The sequence below is a fragment of the Dufourea novaeangliae genome, unplaced genomic scaffold (assembly GCF_001272555.1).
Source record: "Dufourea novaeangliae isolate 0120121106 unplaced genomic scaffold, ASM127255v1 scaffold21, whole genome shotgun sequence".
Taxonomy (NCBI): domain Eukaryota; kingdom Metazoa; phylum Arthropoda; class Insecta; order Hymenoptera; family Halictidae; genus Dufourea; species Dufourea novaeangliae.
The window spans coordinates 4,227,735-4,251,430 of NW_015373910.1; the positions used below are offsets into that span (position 1 = coordinate 4,227,735).

At 42.4% G+C, this 23,696-nt stretch overlaps 2 protein-coding genes across 2 annotated transcripts in view; both read left to right on the plus strand.

The window, feature by feature from the left end:
- Positions 1-19,999, plus strand: part of LOC107193909 (zinc finger protein rotund-like) — an 89,676-nt gene extending 69,677 nt beyond the window's left edge. The window contains exons 5-7 of the mRNA XM_015583447.1: positions 3,011-3,109; positions 5,595-5,779; positions 19,877-19,999. Of these exons, the coding sequence (XP_015438933.1) occupies positions 3,011-3,109; positions 5,595-5,779; positions 19,877-19,999 (407 nt within the window). The remainder of the gene's footprint in view (positions 1-3,010; positions 3,110-5,594; positions 5,780-19,876) is intronic.
- LOC107194157 (putative uncharacterized protein DDB_G0271606) overlaps positions 3,094-23,696 on the plus strand; it is a 26,456-nt gene continuing 5,853 nt past the window's right edge. The window contains exons 1-4 of the mRNA XM_015583726.1: positions 3,094-3,109; positions 5,595-5,779; positions 12,750-12,779; positions 20,366-20,525. Of these exons, the coding sequence (XP_015439212.1) occupies positions 20,474-20,525 (52 nt within the window). The 5' untranslated portion in view covers positions 3,094-3,109; positions 5,595-5,779; positions 12,750-12,779; positions 20,366-20,473. The remainder of the gene's footprint in view (positions 3,110-5,594; positions 5,780-12,749; positions 12,780-20,365; positions 20,526-23,696) is intronic.

Here is a 23,696-nt window from a genome sequence, read left to right on the forward strand (position 1 = left end):
TAACCTGGCGTCAGATTTTATTTCCTTCGGTGTACGATGGAGCAAATATATACAGGGTGTGAGAAAAATTTTGGAGGGCCTGAAAATAGGAGACTCGTGAGGTGATTTGAAATAAATTTTTCCTTAACAAAAATGTTATCCGAGGCTTCGTTAACGAGATATTAAGGAAAAACCCTGACCAATCAGAGCGTCAGTGAGTTCCCGCGGTAACGTTGGCTGCGTTCTACAATTGGTAGCCAACGTTACAGCGGGAACTCGGCCAGCAAACTCGCGCTATGATTGGTCGGGGTGTTTCCTTAATATCTCGTTAACAAAGCCTCTGATAACATTTTTGCTAAGGAAAAACTTCTTTCAAATCGCCTAACGAGTCTCCAATTTTTGGGTCCTTCAACATTTTTGTTACACCCTGTATATATACGTATGATGGAGAACAGGAAAAGAAAAAGCACACGATGACAGGGGAGAACCCGTATATTATAAAGTTAACGAAGCCACACGGATCCGTCGATGGGAGTTTGTCGAATGACGTTAATGGACCATTCTCGGGATACCGCCGCTTCCGGTTTGAATAAGAGCCGCACGCAAGAAATGGCCATTGTATCGGGGCAGCGCAGGCAAGGAATGAACGCGTGGCGGCGGTGCGCGTTCATTCAAGGAAGTATAAAAGAAACTACATACACGTCGTTTTACCTCATCGTGGTTCGCTTATTAGCTTCGTTTTTAATTGCCCCACACGGCAGAGAGATACGACGTCTGGGGCACGGTATCGCGTCGCTCGTAATATAAGAAGGCAGTAATGTTAAGTAAAGTGATGCAATTCGCGATGGGCATAAATTGTTTCGGTGAGGACGCCGGTTATGCTCCCAGGCTAACGGGTTACTAGTTAGAGTTTAGTAATTATCCGGGAGGGAGTGGGAGTTCGGTCGGTATAAAATCGAGGCTCATTGATGAAACCTCGAGAACAAGAACTGTTCACGGAAACACTGAAATATATACAAAAAAAGGCTTCATCACGCCCTTTAAAAGGAAACAACTTTCTTAAAATTGGATCGAGTGACTTGAAGCTTTTTGTGAAGTTAGAAAGACTAGTTTAGGGAGAAGGATTTTGTTATATACAAATATGCATGTAACGGGGTATTCTCAGATATTCAAAATTAATTTTTTTTTTAAATTAAATCGGCACATAGAATTATACAATATTTATAAACTTCGCTACATGTAACACTTTCGATTGAAATAGGTCTTAAGTTACCGATTTTGAAAGTGATCATACAGTCTGTCAAAAAAGTCTTGAATCTTCAAAATCCGAACGTAATCTCATTTTTCGACTATTATATTAAAAATTGAACAACTTAGAACGAAATAAATTGTACTATCGGAAAGAGATGAAATATGTCATTTTTTTTTTTAAATATTCTTAACACACTCTGGGTCCAGATATATTCCACATACGTTTCTCCATAACACCGAGAAGAAATTTCAAGACGGGATTGTTACCATCGACGCGTAAAACATGCAACATATAGAAGCGTCCACGAATTAATCCACGGGATTAGTCCACGAAAATATGATATTCGCGGGCAGCATCTGCAGTCTATCGATCGTAAAACAGAGTGAGAGAGAGAGAGAGAGAGAGAGAGAGAGAGAGAGAGAGAGAGAGAACGCAACCAGGAAAATATTTGAACATCCACGTTTGAACTGGCAGACAGCGGCCGAACTGATTTATAAAGTCCCACGCGTGGTAATTACGGTCCCGTGTATTAATGAACACAGACCGGTGCGTTTCCGTCGCGTAGATGGAGGCGCGATAAAATTTAACGTGTGTGTACAGGAGCCGCCTAAATAAACACCAATCATAAAACGGGTGGCTTGTAAAAATGATAAAGTAAAGCTCGTAAAAGTAATAGTTTACGTATTGGCTATAACTTTAGCCACGCGCGTTCCACCGTTTGCCTTTGGATCTCGCCTCGGTCCTCTTTCTCTCTCTCACTCTCTTCCACCGAAGCTTCTACCGTGGTCGTCCCCATTGGTAGCCGGCGAATGGGACATTTTGCATTCATGTATTCATCGTGCGACACAATACGATAAATAATTTTTACGTCGCGTCCTCCCTCTCTCGGTGGTGTCAACTCGTGCAGGACCGAGTAACGAGAATGTTACGAGGGAGGGTCGTGCTTTACCGGACGGTCTGACAATCTTGATGGGTCACTGTGAGGTTTTTTTGTGCATTTATTAGTGCACGCTGATATGCAGGAGAGAATAAAGTGCGAGCTTAGACGGCAAATAACGACTTTTCCTTACTTTTTCACCATTCTTGTTCTTATTTATGAAAGACGTACTATTACGTCAACAACTCTCAGTCTGTACTTTTGAAAAAACAGGCTGCTACCTCACTTGACAAAAAAGTGTTAATTAATTCGATGATAATGATAATTTGCAAATAAAATCTGAAATTTACGAGTGTATACATTACCAGTTCGAGACGTGAGAATGTCTGACGCACTTTCCTCTCTCTTGGTATGGGTAGATAAAAAAAAACCTTGCGTATCTGTTCACAGTGTGTATAAATACGATCACAAATGTATCACTTCATAACTCGCTTGTTAATTTAATTTGCCTTTTTTTCCGTCTGGTTCGTAGAACAGGAGGTATATAATTTGTAAATAGTATACTTATTATCACACCAGACGTTTGAAGCAGAAATAAGAGAGTTTGTACGATTTACTTACAAACTGCTCCGAATGTACTTCGTTGCATGCGCAAGAATCATGTTTCTTTTCTATATTTATAATCAACCACGTCTCTCTGATCCGATCCTTGGAACTTTTAGCCGAAACATTTATAGTTTGTTTAAAAAAAAAAAAAGAAAATAAAAAACACTTCAAGAAAAATCCGTTTTCACTAATCGTTTCGTTTCCATCGCCAAATCGACAACTGAATATCAAAAATCTCGCGTCGGATGCCGTCGGACAATATTTTTTATTAACCCATCGATCGTTCTGAATTAAAGATGAATCCCGTCGAAGGAGGAAGGAAGTGGCGAGAGAAGACGGAGAGAGCGCGGGAGGGAAAAAGCCGTGCTGGAAACAAAAAGAAGGAGCTGGCCGAGGTAAAAAGAGGGCCGGGGGAAGAATCTCGATATTTAATAAAACACAAATTGAACCGATATCTCGCTCCTCGTAGGAATCAGTAATCCGAACGGGTCACAGGGGGAGGGAAGACAGAACAATAAAAAAAAAAGGAAAGAAAAAAGGAAAAAAAAAAGAATCGCAAAACGATCAGCCTTCCCCGACGCGAATCCCGATGGAATTGATTAAGGGGCTCGGCCAAGATATATTCTGTGCTCCATCTGCGTCGTATCTATAATACCAACAGAGTCCTTCGATAATCACAAACATCAATTGTGTCAGTCAAATCAAGAAACCTTTAAAAAAAAAAAAAACGTAATAAAATTTACGTAAATAAATTTCTTAATTTGATTAGAATCGTTCGTAATAATATTCCGATAGAAGGCTCCTGATTGCGCGATTATCGATGAGAAAATCACCGTTTGAAAATATTCCGAATCATCTGTCAAAATACGATCCGATGGAACCTCATAAAATTCCCCCATCGATGATGGTTGTAAACAGATGTGGCAAAAAAAAAAAGAAAAAGAACTGTGTTGGTTGCAGATTTTATTAATGCAACGCGGAAGAGACGACAACGAACGAATATCCGTAGTCGTTTTAAATCAGGCGGGGGCTGATTATACGCGTTGTTAAAACACCGCCTCTAATGGCCGTTTTAAAACGAGTGGCATTTTTTACGCCTCACCCCACCCCCTAAAATCTGGCCGCTGGATACCTGTTGCTCGTCCCCCGGAAAAAAGTTGTCTCGCGCCCGTGTTCCTCTATCTCCCTCTCTCTTTCTCTCTTTTTCCCTTTCTCGCTCGAGACCACGCTCACACGTGTGAAACAGGAGAAAATTCATTCCTCGTTTATGCGGTTCGACCTCCAACGAGCTCGTTCGTTTTACTAATTAAGAGGCGGACGGAAAAAATGTTCATCGATTTCTTTTGGGGGATGAAAAAGCTTTCTCGCAGTATTTCGTGTAATTGTATGACGTTCAATGACACGTGCGATCTGAAATTTTAGAACCAAGTATGGAGAATCTTTTTTACATTACGAAACTTTCTGCAATATACAGTGGAGAACATTTTCTTTGCGAATTATTACTCAATCCTGTAAGCAAAAGTTCCAAATGTGGACAATCTTTTTATGTTAAGGAAGTTTGTATGTTTAATGTACAGTGAAAAGCATATTCTTTGTGAATTAATACTGAGTTACATAAGCTAAAATTCCAACTATGAACAATTTTTTAACATTACAAAACCTTCTGTAATATGTACAGTAAAAAAAAGACATGTTCTTTGTGAATCAGTACTCATCTCAAACTCGATCATTTATTGTCAAGATGGACGTGTAACGTCTGTTCCATCAATTATTTAACGAAATGGAAATGTTGCATTGATTTCTCATAATGTCATTGTCACCCTTACTATACGATCTTGTAGATATTAAAAGATTAAAATGATAATGAGTGATTCAGAAGAAATAACGCTGAATCGTCTCTAATACTCTCGGTAATCGTGTTGCACGTCTCAAGAAAGTTTAATGTATAACTGAAAAACAAACTCACTTGAAAATCCAAAATCTCAACCGAACTCGCAACGAATAACGCAGCTTGCTTGAGATGGAAGGGCTCAGTGGGAAAGAGGCACTTGCCACCATTTTTGTACCATTTTGTATCATTTTTGTACCTCTAATCATCTAGTGTCAATTCCATAAACTTCAAGCATATACCCTTTCATAGACAGAAGCATATTAAAATTCCTTGATTTTGAAAGCAAACGAATTCTGTCTCCTTGAAGAATTTGTAACAAAAAGGGACTTAGTGGAAAACTGGCACATGCCACAATACTACCAATAAATTTACAGAACTACATTCAGAAAAAATAACTATAATTCAGGAAATTCCGTATTAACTCGTAGGTAGTTATTTTAGTTGGTAGTTGAAGTAGATGGCAAATGGCAATTATTACGACACGTTCTTAACAATGTAAAGAAAAGATTACGGTTATTCGAGCAAACTATTTTTTTATAGAGACTATGCCATTTCATAGTGATTGCCTCTTTCATTCAATCCAATTTGGGATGCGAAGGCGAAACATTTTTAGATTGTTAAAGACGCTGTCATATAATAAGAATTTTCAAACCAAGACTCGACAGTAACTGCCATTTACCATCTACTTCAATTACCAACGAAAATAACTACCAGTTAATACCGAATTTTCTGAGAAAATTACATTTCCTAAAAGTAATTTTGTAAATTTATAGTATAATACCACGTGCCCCTTCTCCAATAAGCCCCTCAATTTAACAATACCTCAAACTCTCTACAAAAAAAAGAACAGAACATATTCACCATAAAACAATTCTGTTGTCGACTTAATCAGGTCCAATTGAAAAAGGTCCAGAATAAATAACTTCCATTGATCATCCTGTACCATTCACTTATCCGTTTATTCACATTGCACGCTTTTCTGTTTGCAGGTGAACGACCGTACAAGTGCCATTTACCGGATTGCGGGCGGGCGTTCATTCAGCTATCGAATTTGCAGCAGCACCTTCGGAACCACGACGCCCAAGTGGAACGGGCGAAGAACCGGCCGTTCCATTGCAACATCTGCGGCAAAGGCTTCGCCACAGAATCCAGCCTTCGTACCCACACGTCGAAGGTCAGTCATGTATGTACCGAATCCGACGTCCAACACCACCACCACCACCAACAACAACAACAACAACAACAACAACAACAACAACAACGGGCATTTCGGCTACACAACGCGGTGCTCGTACACGAATAATAATCGAACCACCGGTCGGAACGATCCCGGAGAGCAAACTATCGAGTATCTCTAGAATCGATCTAGACGATTTAATCAAATCTCAAATTCTATATCTATATAACAATCGTATATAGTTTTTTTTTTTTTAATCGTAATTCTCCGCTAAAAAGCTCTTCTAGTCGGTCGTATCGAACGCCTAAAATTATTAACAACCATATTACCTATAATACACGATACTTCTTGTCGCGGCACGGAACAACGCGTTTCTCTGTATTTGCACACATGGTGGCGGATGGGTCACGCTTCTCTCCGTACGATCTGTAGATCCATTATATCCCCCTTCACGATCGATAGGCTCTCCGATTCCGGCCCTGCCCCCCCCCCTTGGACTCTCGGTAACGTTCTCGTATACGAGCTTCGTAAAAAAGAAAATTTACACCCGAGGACTCTCGAGGTTCGCGGGACGAGAACTCGATGCACGGTACATGTATCAGTAATTATTCGAGCGCACCTGGAACGGATCACAACACAACACTCTTTTTCCTACAAACCGGGCCTCCCCCTCGAGCGTAAAGATTTCAAAGGGAAGAGAAAAAGCAAGCTAGAACACCACCGTGCAAAGGGTCTCGATCCCCTATTTCGTGGAAAATATAGAAAACTTTCTTACGGAACGGAACGTTTCTTACGGCAACGGAAGGAGAGATCCTAACGGTTAGCTTATATACAGTAAATCATCGACGAGTGCTCGGAGGATCCTCGACACTGAGTGTTCCAAAGTCGTGTCCACCATTTGGGGAATCCACTTTGGAAATAGTCAAGGGTTCAGTGGTAGCAAAAAATCTTATTATCACTATAAATTTTTAATTGTTGTAAACATGTGGAGATACAACAATTAAGAAAACATAAAACTTCCGAAGTAAGACTGAAAAAAATATTTGCTGTTTTCTAGGTAGAACTTTCTTTATATAATGATGAATTCCTATTCTCTAATGTAATAGGACGCACATAGATCGAATATCTACTAGTCAAGGGTTCAATGGCGGGGATGACTTTAGGGATGTTCGATTCACTGCAAAGAATCGATTCACTATCTATTCTGAGGTTTCTTTAATGGCAACGTTTTTTTAAATGAAATTCTTTATTTTTTTGTATGCTATTACAAAGAGGAGATCAAAACATATGAAGGTTTGAATTGTAAAATTTTGAAGGTTTGAAGTCAGAAATTCTATTAGTAAATACTTTTGATAATTAGCCTACTTCCTTTCCCTAGAAGGTACGAATTTATTGCTCAATCTCTTGAAAATTAGGAAATCAAAATTAGGAATAAAATTTTATCTATTATAAATAATTATTTGAATAGTTCTTAGGAACATAGATCTGCGTAGTTATTAGGAAGAACCCACACCTCAGCTATCGCCTAAAAGCTAGCGGGGTGAAGCTGTAGGTAATTGGTCTTTCCATTCGGGACAAATTAATTCTCAAACTGAAAGACCAATCAGACAGCTTTGTCTCTTCCAGGTTTAGTCAAATATAGTTGCGTTGAGTGACATTCCTTAGTAACGGAAAAAAAATTGATGAAAAAAAAATCGATTCTCATAAATATTGAACAGCATCGAATCAATTCTCAGAAAAATCAAACACAACAAAATCGATTCAAAAGATCAATTTTTCAACCAAAACAATCAAATAAGAATCGAACATCCCTAAATGACGTCTGAACACTCACTGCCGAAAAGCCTTCGAGCACTCATCGATGATCTCCTGTACATAGATCGTTCTCGCCTGGGCTCTTCGTAACACGCTTATCGAGACTACTGGGTTTTGTCGCTTTGGTTGTGGTTTATTCTTCTCCGTACGACTTCCCTCACATCGGAACCAGAATGTTCGCAGAGCGACGCGGACTCGCGACATTACATACCCAACCATCTTCAATTACATCGATTCTCCGTGAATCGTGTGTGGGGTATCCCTCTCGATCATTTTTTTTTTTCCGTGTCTCCGATCGGTACGCCCGATCGAGGTCACCCGGGGGCTGGTGCGTCGCTAAAGTCACGGACGAAACGGGATGAAAATCATCGAGGGACAACAGAAACGGTCTAATCGAATCCGTTAAACCTTGTACAGACTCAACGAACCGACGATGACTTCTAAAAAAAAAAGTAACGGGGCGAGAGAAAACGACACATTCATCCGCGCATAATACGAGCATAAACGAGCCACGAGTACAATATATACATCGAAGGGGATAAAGAACGAAAAAAAGAACAGAAGCAGAAAGAAAGCATCATCCCATTACGGGATCGTAGTTGATGAGAGGAACAGAGAGAGAATGAAACGAGAACAGAGGGGGAAAAAAACGGAAATCGACCGATCCAGGAGAAAGATCGCTCAAGTCCCTGTGAGGCTTTAATCGAATTCACCCCTTTCGGCCGGTGAATCGCGGCGCGCACCGATTACCAGCGGAATCCTTGTACCACACCCAGGGTGGGGTGGTTTTTTGCCCGTGCTCCGCGGAGCAACTGAATTTCTCAACCCTTTTCGCCGGGCACATGTCTTGGACGGAGAAAGAAGACAGAAAAGAAACGTGGGAAGGCATCTGTCGGGAGCTGTTCGTGACCCTAAGTGTGTATCAGTGTGTACGTCTCTCCCCTGCGCACACCTTTTTTTCAACTCTTGTTTCTCTCATCTCGCGCTGTCTTCTCGCTTCTTTCGTCGAAGAAACTCCAATAACTACTTTTTACCCGTTCCCCACTTTCGAGCAATTAGACCTGGGCTGGTTGCGTAACCACCGGTCGTCTGGTAAATATCGACAGAGAAAAAGAAACCGGAAGAGGAAAAGGGATAGGAATTGAAGAAAGGATCATTTAGCGCCACGATCTATGGGAATATCGTCTAACTTCCATCCACTTTGTCGACTGCGTCTTTCACCAATGGATAATAAGTTTCTTGAATTTCATCTCTCGAACCACAGGGGACGGAAAGAAAAGCGAAACAACCAAGTTTTGTTCCTTTTGGGAATCAGGTGCAACGGAATGGCGGGCACGCGACCGTAATCCACGTCGGTGTTCACGGGGGCAATAAATATCGGTTCTTTCATCGAGAAGACTGTGGGTCGGTTTCTCTGGTCGTGGAACCCTTTAATTGAACGCTAATCCACGGGGCTGAAGGCTCGTTTTCCTCGGCGCAGCCTCGCTCGTTTACCCCCCCCCCCCCCCCCCCCCCCCCAGGGAAAAACCGCTGGCAGGCCTGTGTGCAGGTTCGCGAAATTACGAAGACCGTTTAATGGAATAGCAAGAAAGAGAGAGAAAGAACGTTCGCTCGGGGTTAAAAGTAGCCGGTGATCGCGGTTCCACGAAAAAAGAAAAGAAGAAAAATCCCAGCCGAAGAAACACAGACAGGAAAAACGGAGATGAAGAAGGAACACGACGAAAATAGTGGGGGAACCCTGAAGAGACCGAGAGAGAATCCTCCTGTTTCTCTACGATCTCGCCGCGATGGAGAGAAGTAATTAAAAGCCGGCCAGCGCGACAGAAACAGAGTCGGTGCCGACCCGTTCTCCGCGGGAAATAAAATAAGAACGAGAACGAAACAAATGGAGGGAGCAAGAGGGACAGACAGAGAGACCTCGAGCCCATCTTGCGCGGCTAATCGAATTTTCGCCGGGGCAGATTTCTTGAAATTGTTTTCGCTATTCCAGGCTATCTACTAGCCTCCCTCCCCCTTTCCATCTCGGTCGTCCTGATAGCTAATGGATCGTTGTTGAAGAAGAGAGGAAAAAAGTGCAAATGAAACGAAAAAATACTGCGAAACCTTGATGGGAGAGCTACGACCAGCAACGTTAGAGGACAGAGAAGCGAGCAAGGAGAAACGGGGAAATGAAAGAGTTATACTCGCGGGGTCGAGGCCTGTGTGGCGTGTCGGCGAAACATTATCCCCCGGCCCGAGAGAAAGACAATACACTCCGGAGTACAATATTATAATAGGCTGGAGCCGTAAATGTATTATGGAGAACGATCGGTAGCCCAGCCATAGAAACTCGCGTTTCCTCTAACCACCCCACACCTAACCCTTCCTTCATCCCCCACTTCCACCCCTTGTACTTGTTGTCCGCCGTGCACACGCTTCCCTTCGCGTCTTATACGAACTGTTACCTACCTACCCTCCCCTGTTGTTCTTTGTTCCGTACGGACCGACCGTTTCTTCGAGTATCCCCGCGGAACTTCGCGTTTAGACGCACGCTCCCTCCCGCGATGAGGCACGACCCTGGGTGTTCGATAGACAGGAGGATGGACGTTCGGTTGAGGGGTGGGTGGTTGTGAATCGAGCGGGAAGACGTTGTCGGGGTCGTTGTAGACGAGTGACGGAGATTATGATCGTTGGACTGGTGCACGCGAAACCGATGGAAATGTTGCTTTTGTTTTTTGTTTCGAAATTTCGGAACTCGGTTTCGAAGAGGTCTATCTTGAGATTTTGATGAAACTTGGGTGAATTGTGTCGCATACCACGAAATGAACGTATGTAAAAATAGTTTATATTGTATACTTTTTTTAAATGTTTGTTTGTGTTTATCGATTCTATGGGAATAGATATGTACGTTTATCGTTGGTAGTTCTAGTGGTATTTAATTTGGAATAACGAAGATTAGTTTGTTGGTAGAACTATCCCTGTAGAGGTAAAAGAAATTTGAGATAACAAATATTAATCTATCGACCTCTGGAGATAAGAAAAATTAATTAATATTACATGATTAATATAATAGTAAATAAATAATAAATAAAAATATATTTACCAAAATCGAAAGATGGGCATTTTCAGAACTACATCGAAACTTTGTACACTCGACAGTACTTGGGTAATTTTATAGCGTCGATTCGATAGATTGTGGGTTGTGATGGAAACATTCGACGGTATCGAGCGTTCCAGGATTAAGTGGTCGAAGTTTGAAAGGTTTTTGGATATTAATTTTTTTTTCTTACTGTATTAGAAGTTGTTGAGAATCTTTAATAGGTTTATACATGCGAGGGCTGTCGTTCTTGTAATAGCAGATGGTAAAGAACAACAGTGATAGGTCTTTCGATTTAGAGTTGAAAGTGTTATCCGGTTTTTAGAGTAGAATAAGTCAGCAAAGACCAGACCATTTATTTCTGGAACACGTGTGCCTCTTAACAATAATTTCCACGTAACGTAAGACTATTCTTGGCGATCTAGAAACAATTAGCACGTTCACTTTTCTTTTTGCAAAAATGTTATCGGTAGACTGCGGATGTTTATTAATTTATAACAAATTTTAATACACAAAATATGGTAAAATAAAAACTTCGATAAAACTTAATATTTCTATATTATTCTCAACATAAGAAGACATCTAGTGCAGGAAAGAAATTTCTATCTCATTTTTACGTTTATAAATTAATGCCTAAAATTGTGACTTTGCATGAACATCCGCAGTCTAGTTATCAATTACGAAACACGAACAGAATCACTACGTTGAAGATAGGTTTGTGATGAAAAAAACATACGTTTCGTATGCACCAACAACGAGTCGATAAACAGTGAGAATGTTCGAAATACACGATCATAAGTGTCGGAACACAAAAGCAGACTTAACTCTTTAACGCCCAGTATTGCACCAGTAAAACACTCACTTTAACACTAGAACTACCAACGATAAACACATATCTTTTTCGATCGATCAATAACTATGGCAAAGTTTTGAAACTTCACAAATTTATAATTTAACTAATTTCTTTAATGTCGTATCGTAATAAAAGTTACAAAAAATCTGAGAAAATGTATTGTTGTAACATTTTAATCATCATTGTAAGAATGTATTGGCAAGTCATTTTGACTTGCTTGGTAGTTCTAGTGTTAAAAGTGCGTCAAATTCTGTCGCTGATTAATATCTAAACTTTGTCAGTAAGGATTCGTAGTTTCACTGATGTGAAATAGATCTTCGCATTTTCAATTGAGAAATTCAAATATTTCCTCTAAAAGAAAATTTTAAAAATTTCAAAATAACAAGGTACAACACATATATCAGTCTCATGATTTTCAAATACCGATTTAAGGGTCTGGGCGTCAAAGGGTTAAAAGAACCCCTATACAAAATTCATTGAAATTCGTAAATAAACATGATCTAGAAAGTATAAAATATATATAATCAATAGATTTACCTACGTAATATATACACCAAAGAAAAAAAAAAACAAAAAAAGACAGATTCGGGGCAGTGCGAAGTCGCGGTGGGTGACTGGGTTTCTTCGCTGCTTCTTACCGTCGCGCGTCTTCAACCCTTTCCGTATTTATCTGTAGTTTAGCGGTGTACAAGGGTTGAATGTCGTGCAACACGATACGCAACCCCTTCTGTCCCCCCTGGGTCGGACTTTCTCGTACCTTTCGACCTTCTTCCGACCCACCTCCGGGTGCCTCCCCATCGAGACCCCTTCAGCCCTCTTCTTAATTGCCCGAGCTCGCGGAGCCTCGGTAAAAACTCGTTAGCCATTAGATTTATTTTTCCTCGCCACGGGGATTCGTTCCGTGTTCGAAAAACCGCTGCTTTCTCTCCTTCTCTTTCTCTCTCACTCTTTCTCGACACATTTTCCAGATGCACGTCGCGCGATCCTCGAAAGTAACGGAGGATAGAACAAACATCGTACGCGTAAAATCACCCGTCGAACACGAAAAAAATAAACGCTTGTTCCTTGTTATATTCCTCTCGGACGTGGGACGTTGGATGGGTATTCTAAAAAAAGAAATAGAATGTTTCTAAAAAAAAAAAAAGAAAAGAAATTACGATATTTAACCGCCTCGAATTAATACAAATTGATCTCCATTTCATGCTGGTCTCTCTTTGTCGCAGTGTTCCAAGTACCCATGGCAACGATTAAAGGTAAAACGATCGGGTCAATAACGGCAGTGCCCATGGGAATTCCTTTCGGGTGTAATTTCTCACGAGATTCGCTTGCAAAACTCTCTCTAGCCTTTCATTTTCCAATCTCGACGATCCCTGACCGAATATCCCGCCGCCCTTTATTCAATCGAAAAGAATATATGTATATACATCATACTCCGTGGAAAAGAAAACAAAACGACACACGCGCTTTTCTTTCGATCGATATGGTTCATCGCCCGGACGAGAAACACCGAGAAAAAGAAAAGACAGCGAGAAACAAGAACAGGTTGAAATTCGATGTAGAGTTAGAAATAGGCGATCCACGTGTTTGGTATCTGGCATTCGTACATTAATTAATTAACTCCACCCAACCCCCTCCCACCCTTCGGTTCCCTCCTTCAATTCCCTGCGTGGTGAGCCCAAGTGCCTCGATATAAACGGCGATCGAAACGATTCCGTGCTCCCTCCGACCATCCCATACCCATTCTCCTCGATCTTATCACTCTGGAAACGTCGTGTTCGCGTTATACGCCGCCGCGGTTTATGGGCCCGCGAACTACGGGGACACGTGAACGAAAACCAACGAAGCTTCTTCGATCCTCGAACAGAACAGTACGTATAGTCTGTCTAATAAGAGCGTGACCGGGAAAATGTTTATCTGGATGCAGCTACAGGCTCCTCTCGATTATTGTCTGGCTTGTCCTACGCGATTATTGTCCAGGCATTATCCACACCAATTGGAGAAGAGGGGAGAATTTACAGAAAACGAATTTACGAATGTCTGAAGAATTTCTTCCTATAAGATTATTGTCCGAGTTCGGAACGGTAATCGAGAGGAATCTGTATCACAAAAATTCCGGTCAATTCAGGTAGCCCTTCTTCTACGGGTGTTTTCGTGTTAATATCTTGTCCAATTTCCGTTATTGTTTACAATTGCCTGGCATCTCCTAAGCGTATTACAGTAAATCCTTGATGAGTTTTTGAAGTCGATCCTTGGGGATGATCGACACTTCTTTCCTCGACAGAGTCTCCGTTACGTAATGAAACTTCGTGACACGAAAAGAAGCTGATGCGTCAGCGTAGAGTTCTCACCCCTTCTTCCGTCCGACATTTTTTCTCTCTCTCTCTCTCTCTCTCTCTCTCTCTCCACTGGTCTAACCCCCTCGATATTAATTTTTTGCGCAGACTCCGCCCCTATGGGGCCCCCTATTTTTTTGCTCCCATCTTCCCTACGTGTGTATATGTGCGCACACACCTCTCGATCGCCTAATGAAATCATCGACTGGTGCAAGAGATGGTGGGAGATTTTTCTGGCTATTGTCCCGCGACACCCCATACGCTTTTTGCTTCCTTTTTTTTTCGCGCGTCTCCCGGCCTGGAACGAACCGCTATTGGCGCAACAACTGGGCGGGGGGAAAGACAGAGAGAGAGTATATCGCGTCCACAACCCTTTTCCTGCTGGCTCACTACGGTTTCTTTTATTTTTTTTCTCGTTTTTTTTTTCTCTCTTTGTTCAATATTACTGGCTCCTGTACACGGATTCGACACGCATAACGCGTGGATTACCGCGACAAAAAAAAACGACTGGATATATTGACGGGGGTTGGGGGTGAGAGCGAGAATATTCAAACACGATCGTGGCGCGAGAATGAAAGAAACTATTTTTAGATTATTTTTATTAGGAGATTATTTTTCGATTCGGGTCGTTCAGCCCACGGTTTAGGTTGTGTTTTTTTTTTATTTCGTTCTCGAGGACCAACTCACCCCCCGTACGAAATTAATACCCTGGATATTACCGATCGAAATCCTAACCCCTTTATTTGCGATGGAATAAATCGTACGGGCGTTGATATAATATACTCTGGTACTAACGAGAATATCCTGGAGAAAGAAATTTTTTACGAGGAACTAATGGATTTAAGCTGTGAATTTTTTTAATGTGACTCAACGACATCCATCGATGGTACTGTAACCAATCGAGTAAATGATTCCGTTGGAAGGTTGAAACATCTATGAGCGTTGAAAATACAGGAATAAAGACCTGCTTCGGGAAGATCGAAGGGAAAAGGGAAGTTCGAAGGTTGAAACAACCATGGATGTCGAAAATACAGGAATAAAAAGTACCTCGCTTCGAGGAGGTCAAGGGAAAAATGAATTGGAAACGAAAAGAATTAACCCTGCCGAGATGTCTTCTAGAAAAATAAAGAACGTCACTTTCCAAGGCTCTGCTTCTCCTTTCTATCCGCGCGAAAAACGTGTTCGCGAGTGCAAACGTGACGTTCCACGATTAAAATAAAAAACGAAGAAAACCAAGAGAATTCTTCAGGGCCCCCAGTTGCGAAAGGAGGCGACACGCTGGCCAAAAAGAAACCGAGGATAAAGGAGCAAAAGACTTGGATATCTTTCGCGGGCTCTTGGTTTGTTGTACGGACGCGAAGGTTGTCTGCCGGCGAGGCTCGCGGCCTCGTTGCGGCTAAAAGAGAGCCAAGGAAAGGCAACGGCGGGGGAAGAGGAGAGATAAGAGAGAGAGAGAGAGAAAAAGAGGAGAAAAAAAAGAGTGAAATGACGCGAAAAGAATTGCGCGCCGCGAGAAACGACCTTCGGGAGTTTATCGCTTTTGCTCCGGAGAAAAGAGAGGCTGCCGCGTTCGAGGCATTATTTTTTTTCGCGGGGAGCTTTTCATCGAGACCAGAAGAAATAAATATAATTTTATGATGAAAGAACGAAGCTGAGAAAACGATGGAAAGTGGTTCGACAAAATTTGTGACACGATGATTAATTCCTCCGAGACGGATATGGATTTCCAATCGAAAATACAGAATGCTTTTTTCTATATTCGTTAGATTCCGTATTACGTGTATAATCGGCAATGTTGTGTTTGTGGCGAAATTTCGAACGTTTGGCTAATCTTATTGTTAAAATCAGTGTTAGAGTTATTGATGAAAAAATAGGAAAATATAAAGTGATTCAGATACAACGATTGTTTAGGTAATTTTTTACAATAAAATCTAAAGCAACGTTGAAGTAATAGTTGAAAGAAAAAGGAAAATATAAAGTGATTTAGATACTACGATTCTTTGCATCCGTTTTTACAATAGAATCTGAAGGTGAACAATACATCGAACGTGTAAGAAAAGAACACTCTGTACAGTTTCGCATTTAACACTTTGACTGCCACGTCAAAATATTTGCGTAAAATTAACACCGCAGTATAATTTCAAACATGGCCAACAACCTCCATTAACTAAACGCACACATTTTCGACGATTTCTGGCTTAAAAAACGAATTAAAGCGTGTCTGACTACGTACGGCCGTTTTCACTGTGGCAGTAAACGTGTTAAGTGACGCTCATCTAAAAACATTTCTAACCGGAGCAAAAGCAAGTCGCATTTTTCGATAAACCGCAACCGAATTCTCGATCAAAGATGGGTCCCTTTCCGTGAACACAAAATGGCTCCATCGAGCCCAACGTCACGCACCGGTTCGCGTGTGCTCACACCCACTTCCTTTTCACGCCACTCCCTGGTCCCGGGGTCTGCTTCTGAACGCTCCGCGAGTCATCGACTAGGCAAAAACGACGATCATAAATAACTACTAACAAAACAAAAAAAAAAAAAAAGAAGACATTAACGAAACCAATATCGATCCTCCTTCCGAGGGCAACCGTCAACGATCACTGCTCCGATTGGCAGAGAAGCATACAATGAAGAAGAAAAAAGAAAAGGAACTATTATGAGGGACATAAAAGGATCCCCTGATTCTGGCCCAGGTGAGGTAGACACCGGTAGCCCTGAACTAGACGATTGGGTCCGTTGTGGATGGGACCAGGAAGCGTAGAATTAGGAATAGAAGGCGGTGGTCGGGCATCGTCCTCCCGTAGTCCTCTCGAGAGCGCAGATTAGAGAAAGAGAGAAAGATAAATCTGGTCACGGCGAATCATAAAGTCCCCCCCAGGGGATTCGCCCACGCTGCATCCACTCTCTAGCTAGCATGCAACACGAGAGGAACGGAGAAAGAATGACGAGAAGGGGGAGGCGTGGGGGACCTAGGAGAAGCTGAAGGAACCAAGAAGGGGGTGGCAGAGGGGGGGGGAGTACGGCCGATGTAGAAGAAGAGAAAGAGCGGCGAGAGCAGGGTTAGAGAGTAGTCCCGTGGTATTCGCGGTGCAAAAAGCGAGGATGCAGGCAAAAAAGGAAGAGCGCAACGAAGAAACCGGTTTTTTCCAGTTGGGCCAGGTCGGGGCGTCGAACCTACGCGGACCGCAGCGGCAGCCTCCCTCCGAGAATAACTTGCATGCAGCCGTGGAGGCAACAGAGGAGCAGACGACCGAACCGTCGACGTGTTTCCACCGTCTTCGGCGGCCTCAACCGGCTCGAGCTTACCCCAGGTCCGGGATGAAAGAAGAACGGGCCTGGGTAGAGGCGAAAACGAGGGGGGGAAAAGGAGGGAGGACAACACCGCCTTGAAAAGAATATCGTCTAACCTCGAGAAGCAAGGAAGAACCCAGCAGAGGGAGCGGCGGTGCGTGGGCGTTCGAGCAAGTGTGGGGTTCCCTTGGGGGAAAAAGAAGAGGATGAGAAACACGAAGGAGGGCAAGGACCATCTAAACAACGTAGGGTACATTGACGCTAGAGGATGCATCGTTCAATGGCCACGCAACACTATTTTCGGCCGGTTAGGCAGCTTCTTTTTCTCCTTCTTTCTTCCCTGACATCATCCGCCCGGTGTCCTGGGTCAAGGAAGTTCGAGGCGGACAAAAGGAGGCTGGGTCGAGAAAATAAACCTCCGGGGACCTTGGACGCTCGGATAAAATATATACAACGCCGTAGAGAAAAAGAAACCGCGGAAACGGCTGACCTCGGGGGTACCACGAACTCTTTCTCTCTGTCCTCCTGCTGGTCTGGATGATGATGATCGCCTATTGGCAGACGGAAAAATCCCTGTGATCTAGCGTTGGAGGGAGGTGGAAGACGGAGGGTGACACGGCACGATCGCTAAAAATACACGAAATTCTTCCGTCGAGGGGGGAAGATGATGAAGAAGAAGAAGCAAGGTGGGGAAAGGCGAATCGAAAGAAGAGGACTGCCAGAGGGAACTGGCGGTGGCCGGAACGTAAGGTCGACGACGTCTGGTCTTATTTTAAACTGGTCCTGCCCGAGATTCGGCTCTCCTTCGTTCGTTGATCGCCTCAAGTTGCTCGCGGTTGTCCCAGGTCCGGAGGGGGACGAAAAAGAAGGGCACGAGAGAGAACTCTCCCGGTTTCTGGCGGGAAAAGGGGGAGGGCAACGCGGGCGTGTAGAGGGGAATAGAGGATGTGGGAGAAAGGGATAGAAGAACCGCTCGCGCGCGGCCGTGCGATGAAAAAGGAGAAGAGATGGAGGAAGGAGAGGAAGAAAAAGGAGAAGAAGTATGCGTTTGCATCAAAGTCGGGGGAGGGGGAGGAGTAGGCAGGAAGAAAGAGAAACGAGGCGAACGAAGACCCCAAAAACTTTCGGGTCATTGCCGTCTGGGTCTCGTTTTAGCCTTTCCTTCCTCTCACCTAACCTACACTCCTTCTTTCGTTCTTCTCTCTCTCTCTCTCTCTCTCTCTCTCCTCGTATTCTTTTTCCCGCCGTTTTAAGCACTCTTTCGAGCAAGGTTGGCCACCATGTTTTTCCCTCGGCCGCGTGCCCCTACCGCCTACTTCGGTGTGCGTATATAAACCGACCTTCGCGACGTGCACGTGAGACAGAGAGAAGATTGAAGGGGAGGGAGTGGGAAAGAAACGCAGAGACGAATAAATAAGAAAGAGAGAGGGGGGATAGAGAAAAAGAGATACAGAGCGAGAATGAAGGGAAAAAAATGTAGTAGTAGATCGAAAATACGTACACGACGGTCGGGAAGAAAAAAAAACGGTTCCTTAAAACACGAGGTCACTACCCAAAATGACAGAGACAGATACTTTTCAACGAGGACGTCAGATTTCGTTCATATCACATCATATTTTTACCTGTTCGACGATTGACCTTTGTTGCGACGATTCGACCGATCGACGAATCCCAGTCGAGGCTTGGTAATCTTATTTTAACAGAGGACATCAGCAACAGAGGTCATCGTATATGTGTCGTAGTAGTTAGTTTGTGATCTATGCTTCGCAATACCGTTCAAATTTTGTGAGGTTCGAAAAGATCGTTCGGAGATTCATGATTCACTAGCAAAGCTGTTCTTTCTTTGCGCTAACATGGAGGCAGATGTATACAAGATTTTTTGTGTTTGGTCCCGATCGATCTTTAAATCTCACGCTTTTATACAATCGTCTGTCTGGGCTTCGCTTTCTCCGTCCTGGTTACATCCTTCTATTGTAACAATTCCACTGAAATAAGTCTTGTACTTTATCGACTGTCTCCTTTCTGTGATAACGAAAACGGACCACTCTCCATTTCCCTTCTGGACCATTAATCCTTAGCTTCGACGCCTCTGTCCCTGAGAAAGACTCGATCTCGATTTACGCGTTGAACACGAAATGAGGATCCTTAGGAATCATTGTGTTGATCGATATCATTGTCGGTCGAGTTGTGTCAAGCAACATTTGAGTAGACATTTCTACGAGTCTATAATTATTCATATGAATATTAATAGTCGAATCAGTCGAACAATTTGGAAACTTACATTATGTTTATAGAACAATAAGCTTTGTACCCTTTGCGATACGGGTTTCAAGTTCAACGATTAACACTTGAGCAGTCGATGCTGTAGATCTCTTCGTCATGAATAGATTGTGGATATTTATACAAATATAGAATTTCATTGATCAATTTCTCCAAACTGGACGCAAAGAACAATTTATTTACCCTGCTAAGGATTCCATTAGGATTGAAATAAAAAGAAAACCTGGAGAATTTTTCTGAATTCTTTTACTATACCGAATTTTAGACAATCAGATATTTAAATGCAAACAATCCTTAAACGATCAAACACAGAAATCTACCGATTCACTAATCTCGACAGATTACCTTCACGAGTTATGAAATAAACTTAAAAGTTATACAACCAGTATCGTAACACCAGATCAAGTACATGTAATCAGTATTCAATCTGTCTACTAAATCGACAGTTGCAATGTCCACAAAAAATGATACAAACACCACAAAAACCAGAAGAAAGTCAGGCAAAAAGTGCCCAGTATTTTCCAAAAATTCAATCGGTACAATCACCGCCTGCTCAAGTGTGTCGCTAAAATCTTCGAATTTTGTTGTTCAACGCGTCGAGAGTGACGAAAACCCCCGGAAGCTCCTTACCAGACACTCGAGGCGAATTCCCTTTTGCAAACGAAAAAGAAAAAAACAATCACTAGAAAAATAAAGAAATACTAGAAAAAAAAAAAAAGAAATGAGAAATTTAATAGTCCGTGGTGGAGGCGGCAAATCGGTGCCCTAACTCTCACTGGTCAATCGTTCTGTTCTGTGCGCTGCCTGTCCCGTGCTTCTGGTTCGCGACACTCTGTGGTGGTATTCTGTGGGTCGGCTGCGCTCTCCTCTACCGGTGTGCGCCCCCGCGTGTGCCTGCTTCCGGTTCTTCTTCTTCCCGGGCCCACGCAAAAAAGGAGTTGCAACAGCGTGTTGTGTTCCAGCAACACGCCGCCCTGATCGGCGGACCGAACGCAACCAGCTGCCCAGTCTGCCACAAGCTCTTCCTAGGCGGCGAGGCTCTTATGGAGCACATGAAGCACACCCACAAGGACCCGAATGCCTCCGGCGTTGCCAGTAAGTATCTACGGATTAATCGAGCAGCGCGCAACACCCTCGACACATTCGCGTCTACTTGTCGATTCTTTCTTTCTCCTTGGCTTCTGTTCCACTTCACAATGTGTGTACACTGACGAGCAAACTCGGCTTCAACTAGGGAAAAAAGTAACGTAAGGAAAGGGCCTCCTATCACTTGGGAATTATTGGAATGCACACCAAATTAACATTTATATCAGTTGTTGAAATAAATTTATCAAATGGCGGGAGGCCCTTTCCCTTCGTCAATTTTGCTCCTAGTGGAATCCGAGTTTACTCGTGAGGGTACACTTTTTCTGGTACGTAGGCACTCGGGTAGACACACAGGTACCTTTTCCTGGGTCTCTGTATCGCACTAACGCTGCAACGATTCGTACTAACAATCGCGGCAACGGATCGTATCTTCTTGAGCTTTGGTATTTCACGGTGATCGTTGGGTAGGCACCGAATGCAATCGTAAAGAAAAATTAACGAACTGTCGATAGGCTATAAAAGTACCAAGAATCTGTTGGGTACCATTTTTAGAAAAAATTTTGTTATGTTATGGTGAATCAATGACAAGCAGATGGATTGATTAACGGACGTTTTTTTGAAAATAGAGGTAGAACAGTTAAGAAGTCAGGTGATCGCTGTGATAGAAGCTCTATCACTGTGCTGAACTTCGTTAAAAAGTCAACGTTACACCTGGGGATCTTTTCTTGTCAGTGCCGAGTAGCCGTCAGACAATAATCGAGAATTTACTGCATATCCTATCGTCGCGAAAAAATGTGCCCACAAGTATCGAAAACAAGGTAGATTCTCGGGAGAACAACAAGAAACTAATTCCAAGTGACACTAATACCTCGTTTTTAAAGTATGACAATTTCATAAAAAGATTCACAATTTCACAACAACGGATTCACAATTTCCGAAAAGAAGATTTACAATTTCACGCCGATAGAATGAATTGAAAATTGAAAACATACTTCTGACTTTCGACATTTAATGTTCGTACGTTTGGAAAACGATTGGTCCCGCCTCACCCCCACGGTTCACCGACTTCCGCTGGGTACACTCCATTCGTCTAACACCTAACAGCCTAACGAGCGGAGAGGGTTTCTCGTCGCGGATTCCTTCGAGGAGAAAGAAAGAACCGAGATAGACGTAACGAGGGTGCCTTAATTGCGCGACTAAGTCTAATGAGAGAGAACGAAAGAATGAGAGAGGGAGAGAGTGAGATAAATCGAATGAGAAGGGAGTACGAGTGGGGGTTGCGGGAGTATGAGAGGGATGGAACGACCGTTCATCGGGAGACACGAACGAGGGGTGGTTCTCGTCCTCTTAGTCTTTAAGTACGTTTCACACCCCCACCCCTAAGACCCCTTACACCCCACCTAAGAAACTTGCTTTGGCGCGGGCGATATGCACACATTTGTCCTGTCACTTCTTCTTCGTTACTCTGGTTGTTTCGGGACGAAAAAAAAGTGGGTGTAGCACAATGTTTTTAGAGCGCACTCACCCGACTAATACTTATCTTTTTTTACGTATACACACTCTACTGGCTAATATGTTACACGTACAGTGGGTAACAAAAGTATTCGGACACCCTTTGAAAGAGAACAACGTTTTTAAAATTGGTAAAAGTGACTTGAGTTCTTTTGTGAAGTTAGGAACATTAGTTTACTAAATGAGGTGTACAAAAATTTTGAAACAGTTCCAAATGGTCGGAATCGCGAAGAAAATAGTAGAGATTGCTTTTTACAACTTTTTCATTTGAGACAAGAGTTACAAGAGAGCTTTAACGTGATTATAGCAAATTTTTTGTCAACTCTTTTTTTTTTAATTTTTTTAAAGGTCACCTTCAATATTTTGCAAATACACCTATAATCTTTTTACGCCTATCTGTTAGATCATTTCAAGACGAATTCGGTAAGTATCATAACAGCATGTGTTACTTTTTTGTTTAATTGAATTTTTGAAAGAAAATTGAAGGTGACCTTGAAAAATCATGCAAAAAAAAGAATTGACAATAAATTTGCTATAATCACGTTAAAGCTTTCATCAACCGATTTCAATGAAAGTTTCACTGTACATACAACTGACATAAATCCTTGATATATATTATTAAATTTTCATTACAGCCTCAGATTAAAATTCGTAAAATCGATCTCTATTATTTCCTTCGCGATTCCGACCAATTACAACCTTTTCAAAAATATTCTTTTTTACACACCATGTAGTAAACTAATATTCCGAACTTCACAAAAGAACTCAAGTCACTTGGACAAATTTCAAAAAAAGTTGTTCCGTTTTCAATTGTGTGCGAATACTTTTGTCACCCACTGTATATACACGTCTATGCATATATATATATATTGAAAGAAAGGAAAAGAAAGAAAGGATAAAATACATAACCGGTGCTTCAGTAAGGGTGGTGTTCTCGTTTTTTGTGCGTGTCCTAGTTTACAAGTGTGTGGGCGTAATGTACTATTTATCGAAACACGTATACATTGATATCGGTAGAGGGCCCGTAGATAGACGTACAGAGAAGAACAATCGACAGAAAGCCAAGCGAACTCCTGTATTCGCGAGAAAGCCAAAACCGCGGTTGTCACACGTTTCATTTTCGAGCGCGTCGTGTGTCTCGTTTCCTCCGTCGTCCTCCGAAACACAATGTCAAAAAAACACACGGTGTCAATATTCCAAGAACCAGAGACTTATCGAGCCGTGAGGGGTGTGTTGTATAATAATCGCAACGCACCGAGAGACAGAAAACTAAAAAAAGAAGGAAAGCCCAGGAAGACAGGGCGAAAGAATGCACACACGATGGTGAAAAAGAAAATACATGGAATTTTTGTCGATCGTAGACGAAATACGCACAATGTTCCTGATATAGCGGGGAGATGAAAGAACGTGTCCTGGAAGAATCGAAACGGAAGAGACACGGAGTGAGACAAACGGATGGAGAAACGAGCGAAAAGCGAGGGAACGGCTAGACTCTAGCCGCTAGAATGATAGAAATTTGCAGTACTAAAAAAAAAAAAAGCAACGATTTAATAAATAAACCAGAGGGCCGAATACAGAAAGTGTTCAACCGTGAGTATGAGCACAGTGGCTGCTACGAAAGAGACGAGAAAGTATACCCATAGAAGCGTTAACTTCTGTCGATAGGGA